The following is a 24,501-nucleotide window of genomic DNA, read 5'->3' as shown; positions in this document are numbered from 1 at the left end:
GGATGGCAGTTCAAACCCATCAGCCACTCCTCGGAAGGAAGATGGGGCAATCTACTTCCGTAGTGATACTGCCTCGGCAACCCAAGGAGGGGTCACTATGATTCGGGTCCGACTTGACAGCACATAACAACAACATATCTTTGTTGAGTTTCTTTGTAGTTGTTCTGTCCTTCATCTGGAGTGGTGTGTTAAAATCTCCTATTATTGTAGAACTGTTTCTCTTTTCAATGCTGTTAAAGTTTGGTCCAAGTATTTTGGAGCTCTGTAATTGGGTGTTCAAATATTTATTATAGTTATGTCCTCTTGGTAAGCTATCACTTTAATCGTCATATAATGCTCTTCTTTGTCACTGGTGAATTTTGCTATAAGTCTGTTTTATCAGAGAGTAATGTTGCCACTCCTGCTCTTTTTTGGTTACTGTTTACTTGGTGCATTTTTTTCCATCCTTTGTTTTTTCGCTTGTTTATGTCTTTGTGTCTAAGGTGTATTTCTTGTAGCCACCGTATTGATGGTTCATATATACATATTTTCAATCCATTCTGCTTCTGTCTCTCTCTTGACTGGTGCATTTAAACCATTTATATTCAGTGTGATTAGGAGCTCTGGTAGCATAGTGGCTAAAGCACTTGACTGCTAACCAGAAGGCTGGCGGTTCAAACCCACCAGCCACTGCCCAGAAGGTTGGGCAATCCTGCTTCCGTAGTGATACTGCCTCGGAAACCCAAGGAGGGGTCGCTATGAGTCAGGGCCGACTCGACGGCACACAACAACAACAACAACATTCAGTGTGATTATAAATAATGTATAAATTATTTATATGTATGGCTGTCATTTTGTTATGCTATTTTTGTGGTGATGATGATTTCTTTGTTCTGCTTAATTTTCTGTGCTGTGTTTTTTTGTTTGTAAGTTTTCTTTTCATTTTCTTTGATGTTTTTGATTTTGTGTTTATACTGTCTTTATTATTTTCTTCTTTTTTATTTTAATGAGTAAGATTGTTAATTTTCTTTGTGGTTACCCTGAAATTCACTTTTATCTTCCTAAGTTTATTGTCTTATAAAATACACCTTTATTTTCCTAAAACTCCCTGAGTCTTTTATCGCCTTGACATCCCCTCCATTTGAAAGTTCTATAACCACCCCAAGGTATTAAAGAAATTTTCTGCCAGCAAATCTTCAAAACTTCTCTCTGTGCTTTTTCTGGCTGCTTCTGTTCTGTAATTCTGATCATATGTAGGCTGTTCCTCTCCATAGTGTCCCACATAATTCTCAGGCTTTCTTCATTCTTTTTTCTGACTGATACTCAAACAAGTTAGTGTCAAGAGATTTGTCATCCATTTCACTGATCCTATCTTACATTGCTTTAATTCTACTCCTGTATCCTCCCATTGAGTTATTTGTTTCTGAAATTTTATAGTTAACTTCTGGATTTCTTGTTGCTGTTTTCATATGATTTCTAATTGTCTATTTATTTTGTCATTTTATTCTTGCATTGTTTTCCTGAATTATTCTATAGTTCTTTGTTTTTCTTCATTTGTCTGTATTTCCCTTGATCTCTTAGAGGGTTCTATTTATTATTTCTTCATTGTAAAGCTTGAGCCAGCTTGTCATGGTTATTTATATGCTTTCATATTATCTGTTGTTTCCAAGGCATTAAGGTATTATTTATTTTTTATTATATGTTTGTGTCTTTTGTTCTTACGTTTTGTTTTGTTTTGTTTTGTTTTGATATACATGAGTGGGCAGGGTGGGCATAGTATGCTGGTTGTTCATCTGGCAGCACTGGAGTGCCCACCACATGTCTCCAGGTGTGCAGAGCTGTGGCTGGCAGTTTGAGTATAAGTCTTTGTTCACTGGTCATGCAGAGTGTCTGTGGGTGGCCTCTCTGGGCCATTGGCCACCATCTGTCATTGGTCCAATGGTGTGGAAGACAGGCAAGTGAGTGCACAAGAGTGCAGACACTGCTTCTCACTGGGACAGAGTATGAGAGGTAAGTAGGTGAGAATGGGGGAGAATGGATACTTATGTTTGCCAGGTCGGGGGGTGGGCGGAGGGCAGGTGGGCATGTAAGAGCATAATTGCTGCTGCTTATCAAGTCAGTGAGGGGTGGGTGACAGGCAAGTGGTTTACAGGAGCATGCCTGCCACTGCTCACAAAGTCACAGGAGGGGTTGTTTGGTGGTCAAGTAGGCATGTGGCATCTGCCCCTGACCAAGTGTGAGGAGGGGGCCTTTTCAGAGTCCAGTTGGGGGAAGGACATCCCATTGACACTCTGTTGAGCCATTGTTTTGTGTGCACCACCCACCTTGATGGTCTGGGATTGATGCTTGTGAGTATAGCTGACTCTGAGTCCAGGCTCCCTCCCTACTCTGTGGAGCCAGGATCCCTGGAACTCCTGCTCACTTTGCTTCCTTCTCGGTGTGTCTACACAGCTTCTCTGTCTCTTGTTGGGAATGCTGTGAAGATGCCTTCCTGTGCTTCACCTTCCTGGTTCACCAAAGGCTTTGTCTCATGATGGCCACAATGAACTAGGATGCCTAGCAGAGCATGTTGCTCTTTTCCTGTGTTCTTTTAATTTCTTCTTCCAGTTGGTGTTCAGTTCTGTTTTTCATCCTTCCATTTGCTGCTCAGGGTTTCAGGATTGTCATCTGCATCTGTTTTACTTGGTTTCTCAAATCTTTGATGTAGAGGCATGGTATGGTGTGTCTGACTAAGCTGCCATCTTGGTCCCCAGAGAATTGTTTTGTTTTATAATGGCTTTTTGTTCATTTCTTTGTTTTTCATTATTAATATACAAAGGGAGGGAGCTCTGGTAGCATAGTGCCTAAGGTACTTGACTGCTCACCAGAAGGCTGGTGGTTCAAACCCACCAGCCACTCCTCGGAAGGAAGGTTGGGCAATCCTACTTCCGTAGTGATACTGCCTCGGAAACCCAAGGAGGGGTCGCTATGAGTCAGGGCCGACTCGACGGCAAACAACAACAACAACAACAACATACAAAGGGAAAACAGACAGAGAATGGATGGACTCATTCTTATTTACTTACCAGCTCTTTTTCCTTCTTATTTTTTAACTGAGTAAAACTGAAAAAAATATGTAAAATTTAATTCATAAAATTTACTGCAATAAATGTTATTAATTAGTAAAAATAATAATAAAATTTCATGTTTTTAATATATTCATAAGAATTTAACATTTTTAAATGATAATATAGGTTTTGAATGTAGAAAATACAATTAAAATAAAAACAGAAAACATAGAAACCAGTATTTCCAAACTTTTCTCTTCATAAAGCCATCTGGAGAACATATAAAAGTACACATTCCTGGTCCTATCTCCATGTATTCTCAGTAGGTATGAGTTGGGGAATCAGGGAATCTGCATTTTAAAGCAGCCCAAGGGATTCTGGTGTAAGTGGTCTGGGCACCATGTTTGAGAAATTACCTCTGATTCATAACAAGTATATTAGTTTCCTCTTGCTCCTGTAACAAATTACATCAGAGTTAATAGCTTGAAACAACACAAATTTATCTTATGGTTCTAGAGGTCATAAGATCAAAATCTGTCCCACTGGGCTAACATCATGGTGTCAACAGAGCTGGTTTCTTCAGGAGGTTCTGAGAGGAAAATGTTTGCTTGCCTTTTCAGCTTCAATGGCACATAACAACAACAACAAATAAGCTACTTGTTTTCTGTGGTTCATAGCCCTTAGATTATATCACCCAATCTCTTGCTTCTGTCATCGTAATTCCTGCTTCTGATTCTGATCCTCCTACCTCCCTCTTATAACCATACTTATAATTACACTTCAGGTCCACCTGGATAATCCTGGATAACCTCTTCATCTCAAGATCCTTAACTTAGTCACATCTGCAAAGTTTCTTTTACCTTGTACGGTAACATATTCACTAGTTCCAGGGAATGGAACTTGGACATTTTTGGAGGGAGGGGGTCATTATTCTATCTATCACAAAAAGATAATAGAACTTTAGAACATTCAGCAAACCTCCTTATTTCTGTTTCTAGATAAGAAAACTGAGTCCTAGAGAAGAGAAATTAGTTGCTTAAGGTCACATAGCACATTAGTTACAAAGGTAGAGTGGAAATCAGCAACCCTTCCCCTCCAAGACTCATGTCCAGTTTTGTCATGCCTTTCATTCTAGGTAGGAAGCATTTAGAGGTATATAGAGAAGCCAACTACAAGTTGGAAATAAAAAGTAAAATGAGAACTTCTAGACGACAGTGAGAGGAAGAGACAGTTCCTTCACCACTGAGAGTTGTTTTCTGAGGGGGGGGCAGTACAGAAAAAAATTAAGAGGAGGGTCCCATTAGTTCCTGACTTGTTCATAACATTTCCAGAAGATTTATTTAGCACTATCCCATAGATTCATTCCCTGAAACTCACATGTGCTGTATTCCACGTATTCCAGCAACCATTTTCAGAACTCCTTAGAGGCCTTCTGATCTGATAATATTTTTCCTTCTGTTTCTGTGTTTTTCCAGAGGGTGAAGAGGAGGGAAGGTAGGAGGCCATGTGTTACTGGCTCCCATTGCCTTTTGGTTCCCATACTGGGATGAGTAAGGACAGGGAGCACTCTTGGGTGCCAGAGCCCTCCTTTGATGGTCATTTTGGCCAAGAGACTCACTGAATCGATCATGTCACATTGCTGCATGGCTAACCAAGCTTAGAAAAATGTCAAATTGTCTGGTGATGACTAAGAAGGGATTTTCCCTCATACCTCTTGAAAGAATATAACTGTTACTTTTTAAAATCTATAAACTATGAATTGTATGTTTATTTTGATAGAATGATACTTTGAGCCTTTTAAGTTGGTAAGAAATTAGATTATTCATCATATTATTTTTCTATCAGATGGTTTTGTGGTTTATTGGTAATATCTAAATTTCAATGCTGGTGACAGCTCATTCTACAACACTAATTGAAAGTATTGGCATTTCCTCAATTGGACAGTGGTTAAATACATCAGAGAGAAGGGTTTGTTATGGAGTTGCTGTTCAAGCTCCAGGAGAACCAACCAAGAATGTGCCAGCCACCCACTCCAAAACTTAGTGCAAGTGAAATCATGGCTTTGGAGGTTGTCTATTACATTTCCTTAATAACCAGTCAGTCACTGTTATGTTCAGGGAATTAGCACTGAGAGGCTGTGCATGATGTGCCTCTAAAACCCCCAGATAATAGGGCCTAATGTCAAAGCTTTTAGAAGACAGGCTGAATATACCTCAAGATTATTCTCTCTAGTAACATGTGGGTTATAGGAACTTTTGCCAAGGTGAAGTATGTTTCTTTTAATGATTTAAAATTTAAGGAGTAATTTCCTTTTCTCATTTTAAAAAATTGTCCAGGTGGCCAAAGAACATCACTCTTTGGCAGTACAAAGGAAATGCCTGCTGGCCTGGTTCCAGTCCACTCATCAAAGCTTGGCTAGAAAGGCAGCCCGGGCTGACCAGTTTTATTCCCAAATACTGCTTAGGAGAGTCATCTGGAGCTGGCTACAGGTACGCCACAGGGAAGGGTGCTGTACACAGATCTAACTGCTCAGTCCTATGTAAGACAACTAGACAGAATCCAGAGTACCTGTGGTCATCTTTTTTTCCCTCAGCAACAGTGTAGTCAATCCAGTTTGTTGCTTTGAAATGAATTTGGAAATGTCATATTAATTTTTTATTAATATAAAATCTTAAACAAATGTTTCTTTTAACAGTGCTCATCTGTATAACCATAATGTATCATTATATCAGCTTTGTTTTTATACCCATTCTTGTTTCTGATCCCATAGTGCTCCAGTTTACTAATAATCTGCTTCCATAGTCCTATAACTGTTTCTACCCCTCTGGTCCTATTATTACTATTATTAATACATTAGAGAGTATATTATGTTGGCTACCATGGCTACTTTTTGTCTTTATGCCTCTAGTTTGTTTTGTTTCTGTTTCAGTTCTCTCTTTTGCATTAATTCTTTGTCTACTAATACTGTTTTTCTCACTTCTATTCCTGTCCTCATTTCCCAGTACCTGACTGATCTAGAAGCAGCAGCAAGAATACTTTATGCACGTTTTCTTCAGAAGAAGATGTTTGGGGCCTGGCTTAATGTGGTCAGGGAGGCCAAGATTGATTCTCAGAGCAAGTACCTGATTGCTGTGGAATATAGTGACAAGTAAGTTTTTTTGATCTCTAAGGAAATTCACTTGGGAGCTCTGGTGGCATAGTGCATAAGACATTTGACTGCTAACCAGAAGGCTAGTGATTCAAACCCACCAGCCATTCCTCAGAAGGAAGATTGAGCAATCTACTTCTGTAGAGATACCACTTTGGAAACCAAGGAGGGATTGCTATGAGGCAAAATTACTTGCTGCAGTGCAGTACATTACATTGTGTGGCTTTTCTAGCCATAAGTCTTTGTAAACTCCATAGTAGAACTTGCCATGAGCAGCTGAGTAGCTCCTGATTGTTGAAGTTATCCACTGGAGTATTTCTGTTGGGAGCAACACAAAGTAATTTTCACGTGCTTTCTCAGGTGTATAGAATTCTGACGTTAGGATTGGTTAGTGGTCACTCTGCCAGGCTCAAAAGGAGCCCTTCTAGAGGCAGAAGTCTCTCTGACTGCTAGCTGAGAAAGACGTGCTGCTGAGAGAAATGCACTCCTAAGAGACATGCACTTGCTGAGAGAGAGACACACAAGAGATATGCGCTGCTGAGAGAGAGACGCGAGAGACATGCACTGCTGAGAGAGACACCAAGAGACATGCAGTGCTGGGAGAGAGACTGTTGGCTGAGAGACAGCGGGCTGAGGGAGACTGAGCATATTCCTGAACTTGAATTGTAGCCTATTGCTTCCCTAATAAACCCCATAATCTGTGAGTTCTATGTGTCCACTGCAGTGAATTTTTGAACCCAGCATAGAGGTGGTGAGTGCTGCAGGAGGAACAGTTGGTGTTAGGGTTGGTGAAAGGGCTGGAGAGAGGCAGCATGTCTAGCCTCACAGGAATAGGCCTTGGGCTACTGATTGTGATTTTGTCTTCCTTTTGTGGGGTTAGAGGAGGCCAGAAGATGCAGCCTCCTTGCCCTTTGGGCATTTGCTCACTTCACAATTGCTCTGCAATACTTTTTATGCCTGGACTGTGTCTGAACAGACAGTGTGGAGACTGTGAGATCAGGGCACTTGGAGACACCAGGCACAAGTGGGAGTCCCAGCTCACCCTCTGACTGTATGGGTGAGGGCAAGAAGGTGAGCCCCCTGGAACTGAAGATGAGGACAAGGAAGATTCCTGTCTCTCTCTCTCACAGGGACTGTGAAGAGAATAAATGATGTGAAATACATGAAACAACCAAAGTAGATGCACTGTATTCTTTATTAGTTTGTGGTCGTTAAGTTCGTGTGTCAACTTGGCTGGTCCTGGTTAAGTGACTGGGCAGCTGGATGTAGTATTCCCCATGATGAGACTGGTAATCAACTCCATGGTGGAATCTACTGTGAGCAGCTGAGTAGCTGCCTTAAGGATGTGGTCTGCTTCTTGTATATAAAGAGAAGCCTTGGGGAATGGTCTCTAGTTAATGGCATGCTTGGAGCCTGAATGTAGCCATGTCGTTGTTCAGCAACCTGCCATGCTTTGCTGAGCTTGGGACTTAAAATGGACTTGAAGTAATGGCCTGTCGTGTGGTTTGGTAACATCGGGACTGTGCCTTTTTACTCAGCCTTGGGTTTGCCAGCCTCAGCAAGCAGCAGCTGTCTGAGTGAAGAAACGCCTCTAGCTCCAGTGGGCTGGGAGCAGGAGGCAGAGCTGAAGCCTAAGGTGGAGGGGCTTTCACCCAGCCCCTAGAGCCTGGCACTTTGAACTTGGACTTAAAGCCTCCAAACTGTAAGGGAATAAACTCCTGTTTGTTCAAACCGTCCTATTTGTGGTATGTTCTTGTCAGAGTGGCATTAGGTAATCAGAACAGTTGTGGGGTTTTGGGTTTTTTTTAAGTTCATTTTTTATAAAAAATTTATTGTGAAATATAGAAAAGTACTTAAATCATACAAATATAGCTCAGTGACTTCCTGTGGACACTCATGTCACCATCACTGAGGTCAAGAGCTAGAACATTTTTGGACCCCAGAAACTCCCACAGGCTCCTTCCCAATCTTAAGCCCCTGTCCCTCCTAAAGATACCTACTCTCCTGACTTTGATGATGAACACATCATTGCTTTCATTTTCACTTTTACCTCCTAAGTATGCAGCTCTCAACATTATAGTTTTGCCTGGTTTTGAACTTTCTATAAATGGAATTGTACTGGTTTTGAACTTTCTATAAATGGAATTGTACGTATGTCAAATTGATAGTTATAATACACTGACATCATATTTAATCCAGCATATTTGAGGAATGAAGTATTCCATAGAGGTAAGTTTTGCTTTCCTAAATCTCATTATGCTTTTCCCTTTGAGAGTGAAAAAAAAAAAATAGTAATAATGATTTGCCCTTTTTTGGTGTTTTGAGGTCATTCCTCATGAGCATCAGGTACTATGGTTGGCATATTCAGTGATGCCTCCAAGTTCGTAGGTATGAAGAATACTGTATAGGTGTGTTGTGACGGTTTGTTTTCATTTGTGTATATGTGCATATGTGTGTGTCTCTGTTCTTCACAATATTTTTCTCACCTTGTTGCCACAAGGATGCCCACCTCCAACAAAACCTGCTCATTTTTGTTTAATTTATAGACAGAAAAGCTCTGACCTGAGAAAACAGATAAGCAAGTTTATTTATAATTTTGTCAAAAATAAAGAGGCACTGAAGGAGGGTATTCAGAGGCTTTGATTTTAAATAAAATGCTTGAGCTTTAGCATTTGAAGTTTATGAGTCAGTGTCTGTGTAAGCCTGGACCAAGTGACTTAACCTTTCGAAGCCTCCTGCTCCTGTTCTGTAAAATGAGAAAACGAGAGAATCGATCTTGTGAAGACTAAACAGCATAACACAGTAACTCATTTAATGCATTAATTGGCCCAAAACAAAAGCTATTTTGCGTGTGTGTGTGTGTTTACTGTCATTGTTATTACATTAAGCATCCTTTTTGGCTGCCTTTGTTATGTTTCTCAGCCACAATATACAGGCCGGGAGAGTCATTTGGGGCAGCTGCCTGATGTTGCGCAGGGTGGTTAGAGAGAACTTTCACACACATCCTTCCATCTGATCACAGTGTAAGCCAGTGGGCAGAGAGGGCAGATGGCACTGTTTTCCATTTTCAGGCAAGGGAACTGACACTATAAGTAGCAATGTGAGTTGTCCAAGGCATACAAATAACTAACGGTAGAGCCTGGACTCCAAGTATTGTGACCCCAAAACATTGTCTTCTTGCTTTATTAGTCTTCCTCCCCATTTTTCTAATTCAACCTCACTTGGAAACTATAACATACCATAGTAAGACAGTGGTTCTGTTCAGGGCTTGAGGTTATGAAATCAGTGTAGGAATTCATACATTCAGCAAATAAATTCCCGGGCACTATCTACTTCATGAAAAAGCATTGCTGTGACTTCATCACTTCCCACTTTGTTCCTTGTTCACCATGTCCCAGCCCCATTGATGTCCTACAGTGTTCCTCAGACAGGCAGAGCTTACTCCTATTCAGAACTCTCCCATGGCCCAGACCTTCACAGGGCTTCCTCCTCATCATCATTCAAATATAACTCCTCTGACCAACCTACTTCCATCCCCGTCTATCCCATTAACCTGCCCTATTTCCTTCACAGCACTTACAACTCTATGAAATTATATAAATTATTGTTTGCATGTTTATCATCTGTCCCTCTTGGTAGAGTAGAAGCACCAGGTCTTACTGCTGCTTTCACAGTTTTTGGCAAAGTGCCCAGTACATAGTGCATAGTAAATGGTGAATGAATGAATGAATTTTATTGCAGGATTGGCACTAATATTAAAAGTCACAGGTCTTGTAAAAGGAACTTCAACATTAAATAAAAAAAGTTCTTAATTTGATATGAATGAAAGAATATTGTACAGAAAAGATGAAAGGGAAGGAGAGACATCTGTTGGCCTCAGACCTGATCTTTAAATTGCAATAATGTTGAGAAAGATGATTCCTAATAAGAATGGGAAGTTTAATTTTCTTGATAGTACTTTTAGATAGTGTATGCACCTGTCATTTGTAACAGGCTAACAAAGAGGTCTCTGGGAGCTCTGGTAGCCTAGTGCCTAAGGCTCTTGACTATTAACCAGAAGGCTGGTGGTTCAAACCCACCTGCCACTCCCTGGAAGGAAAGTTGGGCAATCTACTTCTGTAGTGATACTGCCCTGGAAATCCAAGGAGGGGTCACTGTGAGTCGGATCCGACTCTACAGCAGTGTACTACTAACAGAGGTCTCCATGCCTTATTATCAGCAGTCATCATACAGTTGTGTAGTCAGAGCTGAGCTATGCACTTGTCCTGTTTTTCTCACCTGAACTAATTCCCCACAAATGTGGTTAGTCAAAAAGGTATATGAAAGAAAGATGGGTCATTTTTCTAATACTGCTGTAGGACTGTGGTTCTTATTAACCATTTTACAGTCATAGACCTCTCTGAAATACTGAAAACTACCGAGATGCATCCCAAAAAATGCTCATAGAAAAATCATATACAATTTAAATAACATTCCAAGGTGTTTGTGGACCCCAGGTAAGGACCCCTACTTTTGTGACTTACATCACATTTTTTATACAATAGATCTATATATAATTTATGTATATAAATGTATGCACATATTTGTCAAACAAAAAATAGTAACATTATCCCTGGATCTCATAGTTTAGTAGAAAATGTAATAGACAGGTAGTATATACATACATACATACACAGACACATAGATAGAGAGGGAAGGACGAGAAGACAGGTAACTGGCTGTAAGTGCCAAACCAGTGATAGTGACAATGTGCTTTCACAGCTCAGAGGAAGGAAAGTAAAATGTAGGCAAAGCTGATCTAGGAAGACTTCCCCAGTGGGCAGAGCATTTCACTTAGGGTAAAACCCAAAAAGCAAATCCACTGCCATCAAATTGATTCTGACTCACAGCAACCCTACAGGATAGAGTAGAACTGCCCCTTAGTGTTTCCGTGGCTATAAATCTTCACAGAAGTAGACTGCCTCATCTTACTCCTGCAGAGCAGCTGGTGGGTTGAAACTACCAACCTTTTGGTTAGCAGCTGAATGCTTTAACCACTGCACCCCCAGAGCTCCTTTAGGATAGAATAGTGGAAGTTAAGATGTAGAGGTAAGAAAACAGACGTGAAGAGCTGGTAGAATGGGAGATAGGGTCAAGGATGGGGAGTGGGCCATATAGCCAAGTACGAAAAAACAAACCAAACTCACTCCCATCGACTTGATTCTGACTGACAGCAATCCCTAGTGGGTTTCTGAGGTGGTAAATCTTTACAGAAGTAGATTGCCCCTGTCTTCCTTCTGTGGAGTGGCCAGTGGGTTTGAACCACCAGTCTTCTGGTTAATAGTCAAATGCCTCAGGCACTATGCCACCAGAGCTCCTTACAGCCAAATACAGGAAGTTGTAAATGGTGGACCAGATGGATGAGAGAGGGAAAAAAAATGCAGCAGCTCCAGTTCTTAGGTTTTTGTGGTGGTGTTTTTTTTTTTTTTTTTTTTAACTGTAATACCCCCTCCAATAAAAATCAACATTATCAAAAATGCCAAGCAATCAACATCCATAAAATCAATGAAGATTAAGATGAATTGCTGGACTTCATTAGTCAAGAGGCCCAGAACCTATCTTATTTGTGCCTCTAGTTGTGAAAGTTTAAACTTAGCACCTCTGCACTTTTGTTTCAACGACAGAACTCAGCTTGTCATTCTTTATACACATTATACTAGTCTTGCTTCTTCTCCTCTACTTAAGATGTGTCCTCTTCTAGGAAAGTGTTTTCTTTGCCTGGCAAAAATTCAGTTAAGACATTCTTCCCAAAACTACTGATGCTCATGACTGCCAATCGGGGTGACTGTCTCCATCATTATACTGTCCCCACTGTATTGAAATTGTCTGTTGACCCCTTTACCCTCCCCCAGGCATACTATCTTCTTACCTTTATGTCCCTAATGCTCAGCTGTCATGGGCACTAGTAAACCCCATAGCAGTGCTATCCTAAAAGGTCATAGCATTCCTTCCTACAACAGTAGAGATTCTCAGTTTCATCGTAAGACCCTACATGACCATTTTTCCAGAACATGATGCTGTCCTTGTTATTAGTTGCCATCGAGTCAGTTCCAGTTCATAACAACCCCATGTACAACAGAACGAAACACGGCCCCGTTTTGCTGCACCCTCCCTTGCCATGTTTGAGCCCACTGTTGCAGCCACTGTGTCAGCCCATCTCGTGGAAGGTCTTCCTTTTTGGCTCTGACTCTTGACTTTCCCAAGCAGGATGTCCTTCTCCAAAAGCTTGTCGCTCCTGATAACATGTCCAAAGTCTTGCCATCCTCACTTTTAAACAGTATTCCGGCTGTACTTTTTCCAAGACAGATTGTTCGTTCTTCTGGAATCCATGGTATATTCAGTATTTTTCAGCAACACGGTAATTCAAAGGCATCAATTCTTCGGTCTTCCTTACTCTTGCCCATCTTTGGTATGCAAATGAGGCAATTTTAAATGCCATGACTTAGGTCAAGGTGCACCTTACTCTTCAGAGTGGCATCTTTGCTTTTAACACTTAAAGTGGTCTTTTGCAGCAGATTTGCCCAGTGTAATTACGTCATTAGATTTCTTGACTGCTGCTCCCATAAGTATTGGTTGTGCATCCAAGTATAATGAAATCCTTGTAACTTCAATTTTTACTCATTTATCATAGTGTTGGCTTATTGGTCTAGTTGTGAAGATACTTATGTTGAGTTGTAATCCCTACAGAAGTGCTTCAAGAACTTGATGTTCAGTTTTTTTTTTTTTTCCTCAACAGAAATTCAAGACTGCTATTCTTATTTTGTTGTTGATGAGTTACCAACAGTTTTTAAAATATATTTCTAAGCTGGACCAAGGCCTCAGTGCCTGTAATGGCATATGCAGCATGAATTGTCCAGTATCTTCGCTTGGGGGCTTTGGCTGATGGACCCTTGCTGATATTGTCATTCCTGGCAGGAATGTACAGGTTGTGATCACAACTGAGGTGTCTCATAGCTTGCAGTATCGTTGGTGGTACAAGATGCCATCTCCTCAGAGAGGGTTTGCCTCACCACCCGACTGAAAACAAAAATAACCTGCCACTCTTACCCCCTTTTGTTGCTTTCTTTTCTTCATACAACTTCTGTCTGAATCCCAATTGTGATTTCCACACACTTTATGTAACATTTTATTCACATAATTATTTATAAATGTTATAATTAATATACTTCAGATAGAAAGTCAAATTTTTCCTTAGTATTTCACTTTTTTTTCCTCTTATTTTTAAAGGAGGATTTTCAAGACCACATTTCACACATGGAAGCAGTCTGCAAGATTTATGAAAGAGGAAAGATTAAAAGAAGAAAGGAGAGAGCAACTCCGTAGGAAGGTAGCTGAAATTCTTCCAGACTTCCAGATGCTGGCACCACCTTATTAGTTGGACCCTCAATAACACACAGCCCTTGTGTAAAGGTCTTTGAGGTGCAGCGAACACGAACTAGTGCAGTGCCTGGAAGAGGAATCGCAACTGGTCCATAATGTGTGTTTTTGTTATCACCACCCATCCACCTGCATACATACTGCATACATGCTGGTTTGTTTTCTGTCAGATACTTCTTGGATCAAAGGAGTTATTTTAAAAATTTGTATATCCTTTGATTTCTCCTGGATTACTAAAGCATTTATCACAACAGGATCATTCCAAAGGAACAGTCTAGAGCTCCACTATTCAAATGCATCCTATTTATTTTTATCATAATGAACTTTAAAAAGAACAAGTGTTATTGGCCTGAAGCTGAGAAGGAAAATATGTGCCTTTATAGCATAACATGAATTGTTTCTAAATGTACCTTTAATAGAAAAGTAATAAATACTCAGAAAAGAAGGCATAAGATGTCTTCTAGTACCTTAGCATCAGAAACATGCATCCTACCAGACCCCACCCCCTCTGGCCACCTGGATGGAAATCTGTTTCAAAAGGTGTGGTGAAAGTTTGCTGCAGAAAGTAGCAGCTTATCCTGATTTCAGAGAAACTGAGACACAAAAGAGACTTCTCTTGAGTGTACCTCGGTAAGCATGAGGTTCTATTCCAAAAGCTAGTAACTATCAAATGCAATCCAACAACAGCAATTAAAATGTCTGTTCATGCTCCAGATTGCACTTCCTATATAATACACTCAAATTTTTTGTCATCTAGTCCTCACCTCAGACCTATGTATTGAAATAGGTGTTATCTTCAATTCCAAGGAAGTTTTCATCTTTAAGGTGTGCTATGAAGTGTAAGACTGATAAAATGCTGCCTTCTGTGAACTTAGAGAATCAACTGCTAGAAAAAAAAACTTTGTAACAAAATACATGTTTATTCTAACAAATTCTCCTAGTCCAGTAATGCAGTCAAGTAAATTAATGTACGCAGTAAAACAAGAAAGTCCTTTCCAGTCCCAAGGAAACTACTATTTGGTGTGTTGAAAATCTGAGTTGGTAAAATAAATTTCTGTGGTCATCAAATGAATCATCCTGATGTTTTCTTACTCCCTAGAAGGAATATGTAGTGACACCACCTACAAAATGACTTTTACCTCATTTTTTCATGGAGTATGTGTGGCTTTACTCAGATAGGATAGCACACCCGCCCTAAAATGACTTTTATTTCTACATGATCTTTGTCCCTATATATCTTTTCCTTTAATGACTATACAATTGTCATCTAAAAACTCATTTTTTAAAATTTTTATTTTTAAGACTAAAGGCTACTAAAGAAAATGGGACTAAAAGTGATTCATCTTTTTTCTATCTAATTCAATATCTGTTTATACTTAAGTATGGCACAGGTCTAAGGTATTTGCTGATATTAGCACCCAGAAATCAAATACCAGTTTTACTTTAATACCAAGCCTGTAGACAAAGAACAGTGAATCCCTTATGTAAACATGCCAGGGGCCTGAAGAAATTCCATAAAGTTTTTCTCTCATAAGCTTTCTATTTTATTTTCACTTCATCTCAAGCATCAAGGAGCTCTGGTAGCATAGTGGCTAAAAGCACTTGACTGCTAACCAGAAGGCTGGCGGTTCAAACCCACCAGCCACTCCTCGGAAGGAAGGTTGGGCAATCCTACTTCCGTAGTGATACTGCCTCGGAAACCCAAGGAGGGGTCGCTATGAGTCGGGGCCGACTCGACGGCACATAACAACAACAACAACTCAAGCATCAACTAGAAATTGAGTTTTCAGGCCATACTCTGACTGGGCCACCTCTAGATCTTTTTACTTAATGAAGAGTCATAATCTGAAGAGACGTAAAGAAAATAATGTTGATGCTGTTTCCTTTAATATCTTAGAGATGATACAATTTGAGATGTTTACTGCTGACATAAGCAGTATTCCTGACCTACAAAACTGGAAAAATAAGCACTAGGAAAATGAAAGTTTCAGGTTCAGGACAGAGCCCCAGGCTGGGAAAACTTAGGCAGTAGAGAGGCAGTACAACTACAATACAGGGTTTCTCTTTAATGCTCAGTAGAAACATACCAAGAAATAGAACTGTTTTCCTTTAAAGAAAGCACTTTATTTTCCATTTAAACAACTTGGTCACAGTACATTATTTGACATAAATGGCAGTAATTTTTTAAATTTCCATTTAAAAGGCCTTGTGTCTGAGTCTGAGGTGATTAAGAGGATATGAATACAAGTATAAAAACAGTTCAGCACACAGCGTCCAGGTTGGCTTTGGAAATCCCCTTTAGTGTTGTTGGGCTAGTTACATTAGGTATTAAGTATCCAATATGAAATAAATATTCCTTGATTTCCTTTATCCTAACGTCAGACTCAGAAATGGAATCAAATGAAAAGGCTCCAAAGCCCTGACACCACAAACATAGGATCACAATGAGTTGAGCTTTTGAGTTATGTAATATGGCATCTTTTCAATGGCTCCATCTGTAAAGATAAAGGGTTTTAGTTGCATCAGTAACTGAAATAGACTAGCTCTCATTTTGAAAGCTTTACCCTTAAAGTATGAATTTTCTAGAGGTGATAAGTACTATAGGGAAGGCTAGAGGAGTAGTAAGTCATAAGCCCAACGTGGAGACAACCATCCCCGCTAGGGAATTTGTCTCCATGAACCATTCAGTTTTTGGTCTGTTGCCAACTGAAGTGTGGCTAACTGTCCATTAGCAACAGGATTAAATTTAGCAAGAAAAAAAAGTCTGTATTAATCACAGCAAACATCCAGGAGAACACACTGAATTTTATTCAGTACTAAGTTAAACAGGGCTCACATTCTCCCTGCATCCCATTTGCAATATCTAATATAAAATGTCATACTTGTCAAGCTGCTGATGAGAAGGACATCAGATTCCAGACAAGTGCCTAAAGTGAAGGTCTCTAAAATCCATTGCTTATTTGAGGAAATGCTTATTTTCAAATTGCAGGGACCAAAATATGGCTAAATATGCAGTCAGCCCATATAAAGAAAAACAAACTTGTTGCTGTTGAGTCAATTCCAACTCATGGCAACTCCATGTATTACAGAGTAGAACTCTCCAAGTCTATATAAATTTACCTACTTTAAAGTAAGCTTTGACCTCAAAAACATAAATTTTTAAACATCTTGGGTACAACTGTGCTTCTAGATGTCATATTTTTGCTTATATTAGTTGAGCTTTCTAATAAAAAGCTAATACACTACCCAAAGGAAGTGAGTCTGTTAAGCAGGTGGTCAGGTTGACAGAGAATAGATCCTTACTGGCACTGTGTTTCTGGCAGTGGAAGATTCTGGTATAGAAAAATTATCTCTTGCTAAAAATATTAGAAGTACCAAGGACTATTGCATAACAGGAAGTTTATAACAATCTTTCTGCTAGGCAGATGGTACAGTGGAAGACAACAATTACTTCATTCACCAAAGAAAGACACTATAGGCAGTCCCCAGGGTACTGTGCCTGTCTTTAAAGAATCTGTAAGTAAGAATTTGTACTTACAAATTACTTAGTTTTACTTTGGTGTAAGAAAAGGCAAGAAGCTTTTTCAGTGATTTAAAAGCTGCACGTACATCAAGTGAAGGTGACTGTGATGAAGAATTTGTTGTGTAGGGATTGGTTCAGTCGTTCCAAAGTAAGGGCATATTTGTAGCACATTAAAGGGCAAGTAGTTATAAGTTGCGTGTTCAATGTTTGTAACTCAGGGACTGCCTATACTTGGATAGCAAAGGCTTCCGTGACTTTTCAGGGACCTTAACAATATCCTAAATAGAAACACACTTATGGCTGAGGTGAAATAAGCAGCACTTTCTCTAAAACGTGCTTAAGGCTTTACTTTATCAGCAGCATCACAGGAACCTATAAGAGGTGTTGTTTAATGGTCAGTTCACTTCAGGTGGGCCCAGCTATAACCACAAAGTACTCTTTGCTTATCATTAAGAAACATTTTAAATACTGAAGGATCTCCTTTCATGCAATCCTGATCTTAACCGAATCTTTCAAATGGATCCATTTCTCTTTTCCTGGAATAGTTGACAGCGGCATGACAGTAATGTTAAGCGGTAAGTGAGCAAAGCTGATGATGTGGTTCGAGATAAGAGGACCTGCTTGTCTAGGATCATGTTCAAGGCTTGTTCCTGTGGCCAAGGGACTGCTAGATTAAGTTCACAGTGCAACTCCTTTGCCCAGTGCCTTCTCGTTCACTGGGGCCTTGTCCTTAAAAGGGTTCACAGCAAATTCTTCTGCCTTCTGGAGAGAGCCAAGACCAATAACAAAACCACTCAAGTAATTCCAGATCATAAAAGGGCTCAAAGTCTAGAGGCAGAGACCAAGGCTGCCCTAGGGCCTATGGAACACTGCCCATGGACAGCCTCTGCTTGCCCTTCCTTTCGGTACACACACTTCAGTAAGGCTTTTAAAATAGTTTTCTTCTGTTAACTGGCAACCATGAGTTTTCAAGGAACTGAAAATAAGTATCTTAATTTCAGTAAGCCAGAATAATATATAAGGAGTCTTATCCAAGTGAGAGAAACTGAGTATCCAGGTAACCCTGTTTCAGAGGTGTGTTGTTAAGAAGATGGTGCTCATCTCCAATTCTCCCAAATGACTTGTTTTCTTTTGTTTTGGTACCACTCACCTTCATCATATCACATTTTGACAGTTGTTAAAGATTTGGCAAGAGATTTAAATTACTAAGGTTTCTAGAGATTTTTATTATCAATTGTGAAAGAATCAGAGGTGGCTCTACATCTGGCATTCAAGAGACAACTACAGTTTTTGGCCACATCTGCTTCCCTTGACATCATTACTCCTCCTCCTACCTAAAACCACTACAGAAAGGAATTAGTCATATCACATCCAACTTTAATTCCAACTGAATTCTTTGACTCTGGGCCAGGAAGAGGGCATCACTGTAGAAACCATGGCCTCTGCTAACATCCCCAAGCTTGTTCTTTGGCTCATCCCACAGAATTCAGAGCCTAACATTTGTTAAACAATCCATCTCTGGGGAAAGAAATGCCAGGAGGCTCCCAAGCCTGAGTGAATTGTGGTGACTGTCTCAAAGACAGCCTGATTAATGGCAAGTCTTGGAATGGTGCTAGCTGCAGAGGGTAGAGTTGCAGGATGTAGCAGTATTTCCTATCAGCATTTACAAATCTCTTTCTAAAGCAGCAGGCAGAAAGATGGAAAACACTGGCAATATTTTCCCTATACTAAGCTATAAACCAAGGAAAATTTAAGGACTCATGAATTATCTTTGGAGTTGCAAGAAAGTACATGTACAAACACAAACACTTCAGGGACTATTTTCCCCTTCCCAAATTTTCTCATCTTAACTCTAGGTCAGAATGACCCATTTTATATAAATATTTAGTCTTTTACACATTTTCAATTATGAGAAACAACTTATTTTGGGAAAAGCTAGGGAAGAACAGTAATCCATTATTAGTGGAAACCATATATATATATATATATATATATATATATATATATATATATATATATATATATATATATACACCCTGTTTTTTCTCTCCTAGTGAGATACTTTTATTTAGAGAAGCTGGGAAAGGTGAATGAGAAGTAATATACAAGTTAAGTGGGAAGATATCAATCAACTCCTCAAAGAAAGTTCATGCCAGAATAATGTGAATGCCATTTAATGCAATTTAATGCTCTAACTGGTGACATCTGAAACATTGACATGAACAAAGCTCAAGCCCTTGATATCAATCAGACACCCTACCCAGGAGAGAGAGTAAAGTGTTCCCCGTAGGAGTGTCCGTTCACCTCTTCCTGCCATCGTTACAAGACTGCTAGCACCTTACCAGACGAAACATGGAAAGAGGAAAGAAAACAGTAATGCCTATTGAAGTTATTTATAGTGTAAATCCAAACAGTAAATATGTAAGAAAGATAAATACCTACTAGCACATCACCTAAACTTACAACCACTGCACAATATACTAACAATAGTTATCGTTATAATTATTACCGACTGTCCTTTCAAAACCAAAGGAACTGTACCATCAATCCATCTAGTCTAACTACCCTCTTTGAGTAGTTAACATCTAATATTTCAAAAAGAAATTCTCTTGACTGTACAATGTGGTACAACACGAATCTTGTTTCATTGAAATGCTAGAAACTGATTATCCTAATATTGGCTTCAATATTCTGACATACATACATTTTCTTCAGTCTTAGGATTTTCCTCATAATACTTCACACCTCTGTTGTGCTTCAGTTCATTAGTGCTTTCCACATGCCTCAACCCTGGCATGACCCCCGTGACCACTCTGTGAGGTAGCTGAGGAAGGCATCACTACCCCACTTAACAGATGAACCTGAGACTCAGTGAAGTGACTCAACTAAGGGTCACATGGCTATTAAGAATTGAAAGAGGGACTAGAAACTATCCTAATGCAAAGCTCTTTCTCCCATACTAATGGATGGGAATTGCTTCCATCAATTTGTGCTTTCACAATCCACATCCTTTTTGACTCCTGGTGACTGAGTTAATAAATAAGATGACTGGAAAGGAGTAGCTCTACTTTTACTGCATTGATAAAAAAAACTCTTAAGTCACAAGTCAGAAACATTAACTTCTTTCCAGTCCAGTCTCTAAACCTGAGCATGGCCCTATAAAGCCTTTAAGAACATAAGGGTGAAAATGAACATCCTGTATGGACACTAACATGTAAAATGGGAGGGAGTCAGAGGGTAGAGCCACCCCTCAGTGAGCCGGACAGAAGGCACTTCAGACAATGTCCTCAGCAGGGTGGTGGACTGCATGGGTGCCCAACGTGGAGAACTGGTACCAGTTCCGCAGGAAGCCCCGACTATACTGGCCTGTGTCCACGATGAGCCCGCACAGGAGCCGGCGCCCGGTCTTCTGTCGCAGGGCCTGCTGGACTTCCCTTTCGGTCACGTTGTAGCTGATGTTTATCAGCTGGATCAGGAAGATGTAGGCCATGCCTGCTGTGATGATCACAGAGTACCACACGCAGGTGAAGGACAGAGCTGAGCTGGGAGGAGAAAAGGCCAATCAGGACTGCCGCTCTGTCACATTGAAAAAAAAGTGACAACCATCCTAACATTTTATACACATACTATAGTATCAAGGAGTTCTGGTGGTATAGGGGGTAAGGCATTTGGCTGCTAACCAGAAGGCTGGCAGTTCAAACTCAACAGCTGCTCTATGGAATAAAGATGAGGCAGTCTACTTCCATAAAGATTTATAGCCTTGGAAACCCAATAGGGGTCACTATGAGTCAGAATCAACTTGTTGGCAGTGGGTTTGGTATTAAGGACTCTGACACTTTCCCCAGTCCTCCCAACTACAAGACACTTTTCTACCCCTCTGTCTGTCCATAACCAGCTTCGATTCTGATAGTTAACACATCTTTTTTTTTTTTTTAGTAATAATTATTGGTGCCTATATTTCTGTTTTACTAGAAAAACAAGGACTGTTTTGAGTGCCCCCTTCGCATTTTACAGCCCCCCTCCCACAAGTACCACAATGCCTGACTAGTACTCGACATCTGTTGGTTAAAAGAATAATTCCTAAGTTATACCTAACTCATGAGAAAACTAAGGAACCATGACATTGCTATAAATTTCCTCAACACAGTTGGGCTGGGGGAGGAAGACCAGGAAGAGTGCTAAAATTTATGAATCCCCATTCCATTCAGTCCAATACAGAAAAACACAAATAAGACAACTGCCAACCCTGAAACCCTTCAGTCACTTACAAGATACGGAGAAGCACCACAATGTTTCAAATGTTAGCTTCCTCAAGCCAAACAGAACAAGGGCAAGATGGCTCCAATGACTGCAAAGAGGGCCCACTGATCAGTGTGAGCCATTTGATTGCTTTCTTTCAGTCACAAAGAGTTAGATGGAAATAAATCCATTGAGAAAAGAGGCCTCACATGATTAAATCCAGGGGCCTCACCATAAAGAGAAGAGCCAAGGTCCAAAGAGGTGAGGCAAACTGCCTGTACAGAGCAGGATGAGAACCAACGAGGGGAAAGTGCTGCTCATTTCAGTCGCCCAAAGTCCACCAAACCATGCTTAGTGACATAGTTAGGCTCTGCTTTAGGGCATTTATCTCTCACGGTGTTAAGAATATTACAACATAGTAAGACTCTTAACACAGAGAAGAAAGAAACTTACCCTGAAGAAAACCAATCTATTCTAATAGCCCACAAATTTCTAGATCTACAGCGACAATGGGAAGGTATGTTCATGGACTATGTTGAATAAGCAGGAATTGTGCTGAAAATGATGACTGAGAAGAACAAGAAGGCACTGGGCTGGCAGAGCTGCCCCAGCTGAGGCTGGGAACCAGAGCGCACAGAGCACCTGCCAGGAAGATGGTGGAGGGACGAGAACAAAGAGCACATGCAGGGAAGCCCGTGGTGTTCAGGGCTGGGAGTGGCTGGGGCCAAAGCTGAAGATATCCACTTTTGCTATAGCATGAAATCTTTATAATACATAAATTTGTCCCAGCTAACGATACCTAAGGAGATTTTGACCTAGATACCACAGTAATCATGAGCGTGGTGATTAAAAAAAAAAAACAAGTAGCCCAGGAAAAAACAATAGAGGTTAGAAAGGTTATAGATTGTAAGAAATTCGCAAAAGGGTCAGAAATTAATTAAGAAGATGCTAAAAAGCAGCAGAAAGCTTCAATAAAGTAAGAAGAGTTCCCTGCTATTTGTGTCAAAATAAAGAGATCACACACATACCCAGAGATCACTAGAATTTTTCATTGGTTTGGTTTCATTATTGCTATCTTAGGCATGCAAACAGCCATTTGACCTTGAAAGTCCCTGATTAAATCTGGTCCTATTTAGTGCCTTACTTTTTAAAAGGCCAACAATCCTTGTGAAAAACACACATGCCCACTGCACCATTTTGTTGGCAATGGCACAAGATACTGAGCACCCCTGCAGCATGCCCTATGTTTTGGGGTGAGAACTCCTAACCTAAGAGCAAATAATCAAAACCAAAATCAGACCCATTGCCATCAAGTTGATTCCGACTCATAGCAACCCCCACTGGGTTTCCATGGCTGTAAATCTTTAGAGAAGTAGATTGGCTCAACTTCCTCCTGTGAAGCAGCTAGTAGGTTCGAATGCCTACCTTTTGGAGCAGCCCAATGCCTTAGCCACAGTGCCACCAGAGCTCCTTAGGAGCAAATAATAGCCCCTATTCATGGCAACATCCATTCCTGTTTCCATGGGTATCTCCACTGTGATGTCCATGTCTCACCTGTAATTTGTGTAAACTCCAGGACAATAGAAGAGAGCTGTGAAGACACTTCTGTCTCTACATATGGTGTCCAAGGTGAGCATTATCCCATACACCGACGTAAGCAAGAAGATCAGAAGGGCAAGTATAAATGCGTGATGATTTGATTCTCCAACACAGCTATTCATCCTCCACATAGCACAAGGAAAAGAAACAAATACACTTTTCAGAATTCTCTAAATTCATACAGTAAAGAAGAAAGCTTTTAAAACAGGGATAGTATGAATTTCAAGTAAGTAAGTAAGTCCTCTATTTTTTATTTCTAGGGACTTAAAAACTTGTCTGCTCAGACATGTACTCTTGTATTTATTACCTGCTCTTTGCAAAGTAGAATCTTAATAGTTTAATAACAACATGAAGTAAAAAGCAGAACTTGGCTAACAAGTTTTTTTAAATAACAAATGAGGTCTATTACTAAAATGTGAAGATATTTAACATTGTAATTACACCAGTAAGGATATAAGTATCAGTTAGGCTAAATCAAAAGATTATAGTATGGGAAAATTTATGTTCAAATATACTTTAATAATAAAGATCCAAAGAGGTCAGGAACATGGTGGGGGGTGGATAAGAATATGGTAACATGCAAACTACTTGTCACATAAACACATTATGCGTTGTGGCCCTCTGAGGGGTAGGATGTGTAGGATGGTCTGTTCTGCCCACTGCACACCAGGATGCTCAAGTGGGCTGAGGAGGCTGTCTTTAAGGCAAGGCAATCAGGCCCTCTGCAAACTAGACAACACACATACCACACACACATATGTGGGAATAAATGACATACAGGTAAGAGGGAAATCTAAAAATGAAAATACTCGCTTACTTCTAAAGACAAAGCCCCAGACAAAAGCTGCCCCTTACTTGTCCACTCCAGAGACCCCCTGGCATTTCCTTCATCCTTACCCTCTCTTATGTCCCCTGCTGAAAGTATGCTAGCTACGTGACCAGAATCCTAGGCATAAAAAGCATAATTCATTTACACAGATGCTTTAAGAGGGATAAAGATGCAAACATATTGCTTATTATAACATTCATATCTGAATTAATCACATCTTCTTTTGTTTAGATTTACTCAGAAAAGCTGCAACATTATCTTTAAAAGTTGTACATTACATCTTACGGGCTTTATATGTCTTTGTTACTGATCAGCCAGGAGGTACAAAAGGAGCCCATTTCCAAGGTTGTGGTCACTGCTTGGTCACAGCCAGCTACCAAGAGGAACCGAGTAGTTGAACCTGTGGGCTCAGGACCATAGTCTCAGGGGACATCAAGCTCAATTGGCATAACATACTACACAAAACACTGTTCCACCTCCTACTTTGGCAGGTAGCAACTGGGATCTTAAAAGTTTGTAAGCAGCCATCTAGATGCAATGATGGGTCTCTCCTCATCCAAAGCAAAGAAGAATGAAGAAAACCAAAATTCATGGAAACAATTAGCCCTAGTGACTGGTACACCATCTGATCTGCAGCCTAATGACTATGAGACAAGAAGAATTAGATGGTGCCCAGCTACTACTGTCAACCACTTGGAAGGGGATCTATGTAGGAGATCCT

At 40.2% G+C, this 24,501-nt stretch overlaps 2 protein-coding genes across 2 annotated transcripts in view; one reads left to right on the top strand and one right to left on the bottom strand.

Moving 5' to 3' along the window:
• The window catches only part of CCDC191 (coiled-coil domain containing 191), a 149,583-nt gene extending 135,995 nt beyond the window's left edge, over nt 1-13,588 (top strand). The window contains exons 15-17 of the mRNA XM_007947851.1: nt 5,363-5,515; nt 6,029-6,174; nt 13,441-13,588. Of these exons, the coding sequence (XP_007946042.1) occupies nt 5,363-5,515; nt 6,029-6,174; nt 13,441-13,588 (447 nt within the window). The remainder of the gene's footprint in view (nt 1-5,362; nt 5,516-6,028; nt 6,175-13,440) is intronic.
• A 6,799-nt stretch (nt 13,589-20,387) lies between these two features.
• The window catches only part of ZDHHC23 (zinc finger DHHC-type palmitoyltransferase 23), a 9,437-nt gene continuing 5,323 nt past the window's right edge, over nt 20,388-24,501 (bottom strand). The window contains exons 3-4 of the mRNA XM_007947839.1: nt 22,907-23,074; nt 20,388-20,655 (exon numbers count right to left, since the gene is read on the bottom strand). Coding sequence (XP_007946030.1) covers nt 20,388-20,655; nt 22,907-23,074 — 436 coding nt within the window. The remainder of the gene's footprint in view (nt 20,656-22,906; nt 23,075-24,501) is intronic.

Source organism: Orycteropus afer, unplaced genomic scaffold (genome assembly GCF_000298275.1).
Source record: "Orycteropus afer afer isolate SDZICR_OR568_19922 unplaced genomic scaffold, OryAfe1.0 scaffold00195, whole genome shotgun sequence".
Lineage (NCBI taxonomy): Eukaryota > Metazoa > Chordata > Mammalia > Tubulidentata > Orycteropodidae > Orycteropus > Orycteropus afer.
Note: the sequence above shows the minus strand (reverse complement) of the source record. Positions and strands in the feature narration are given on the sequence as shown.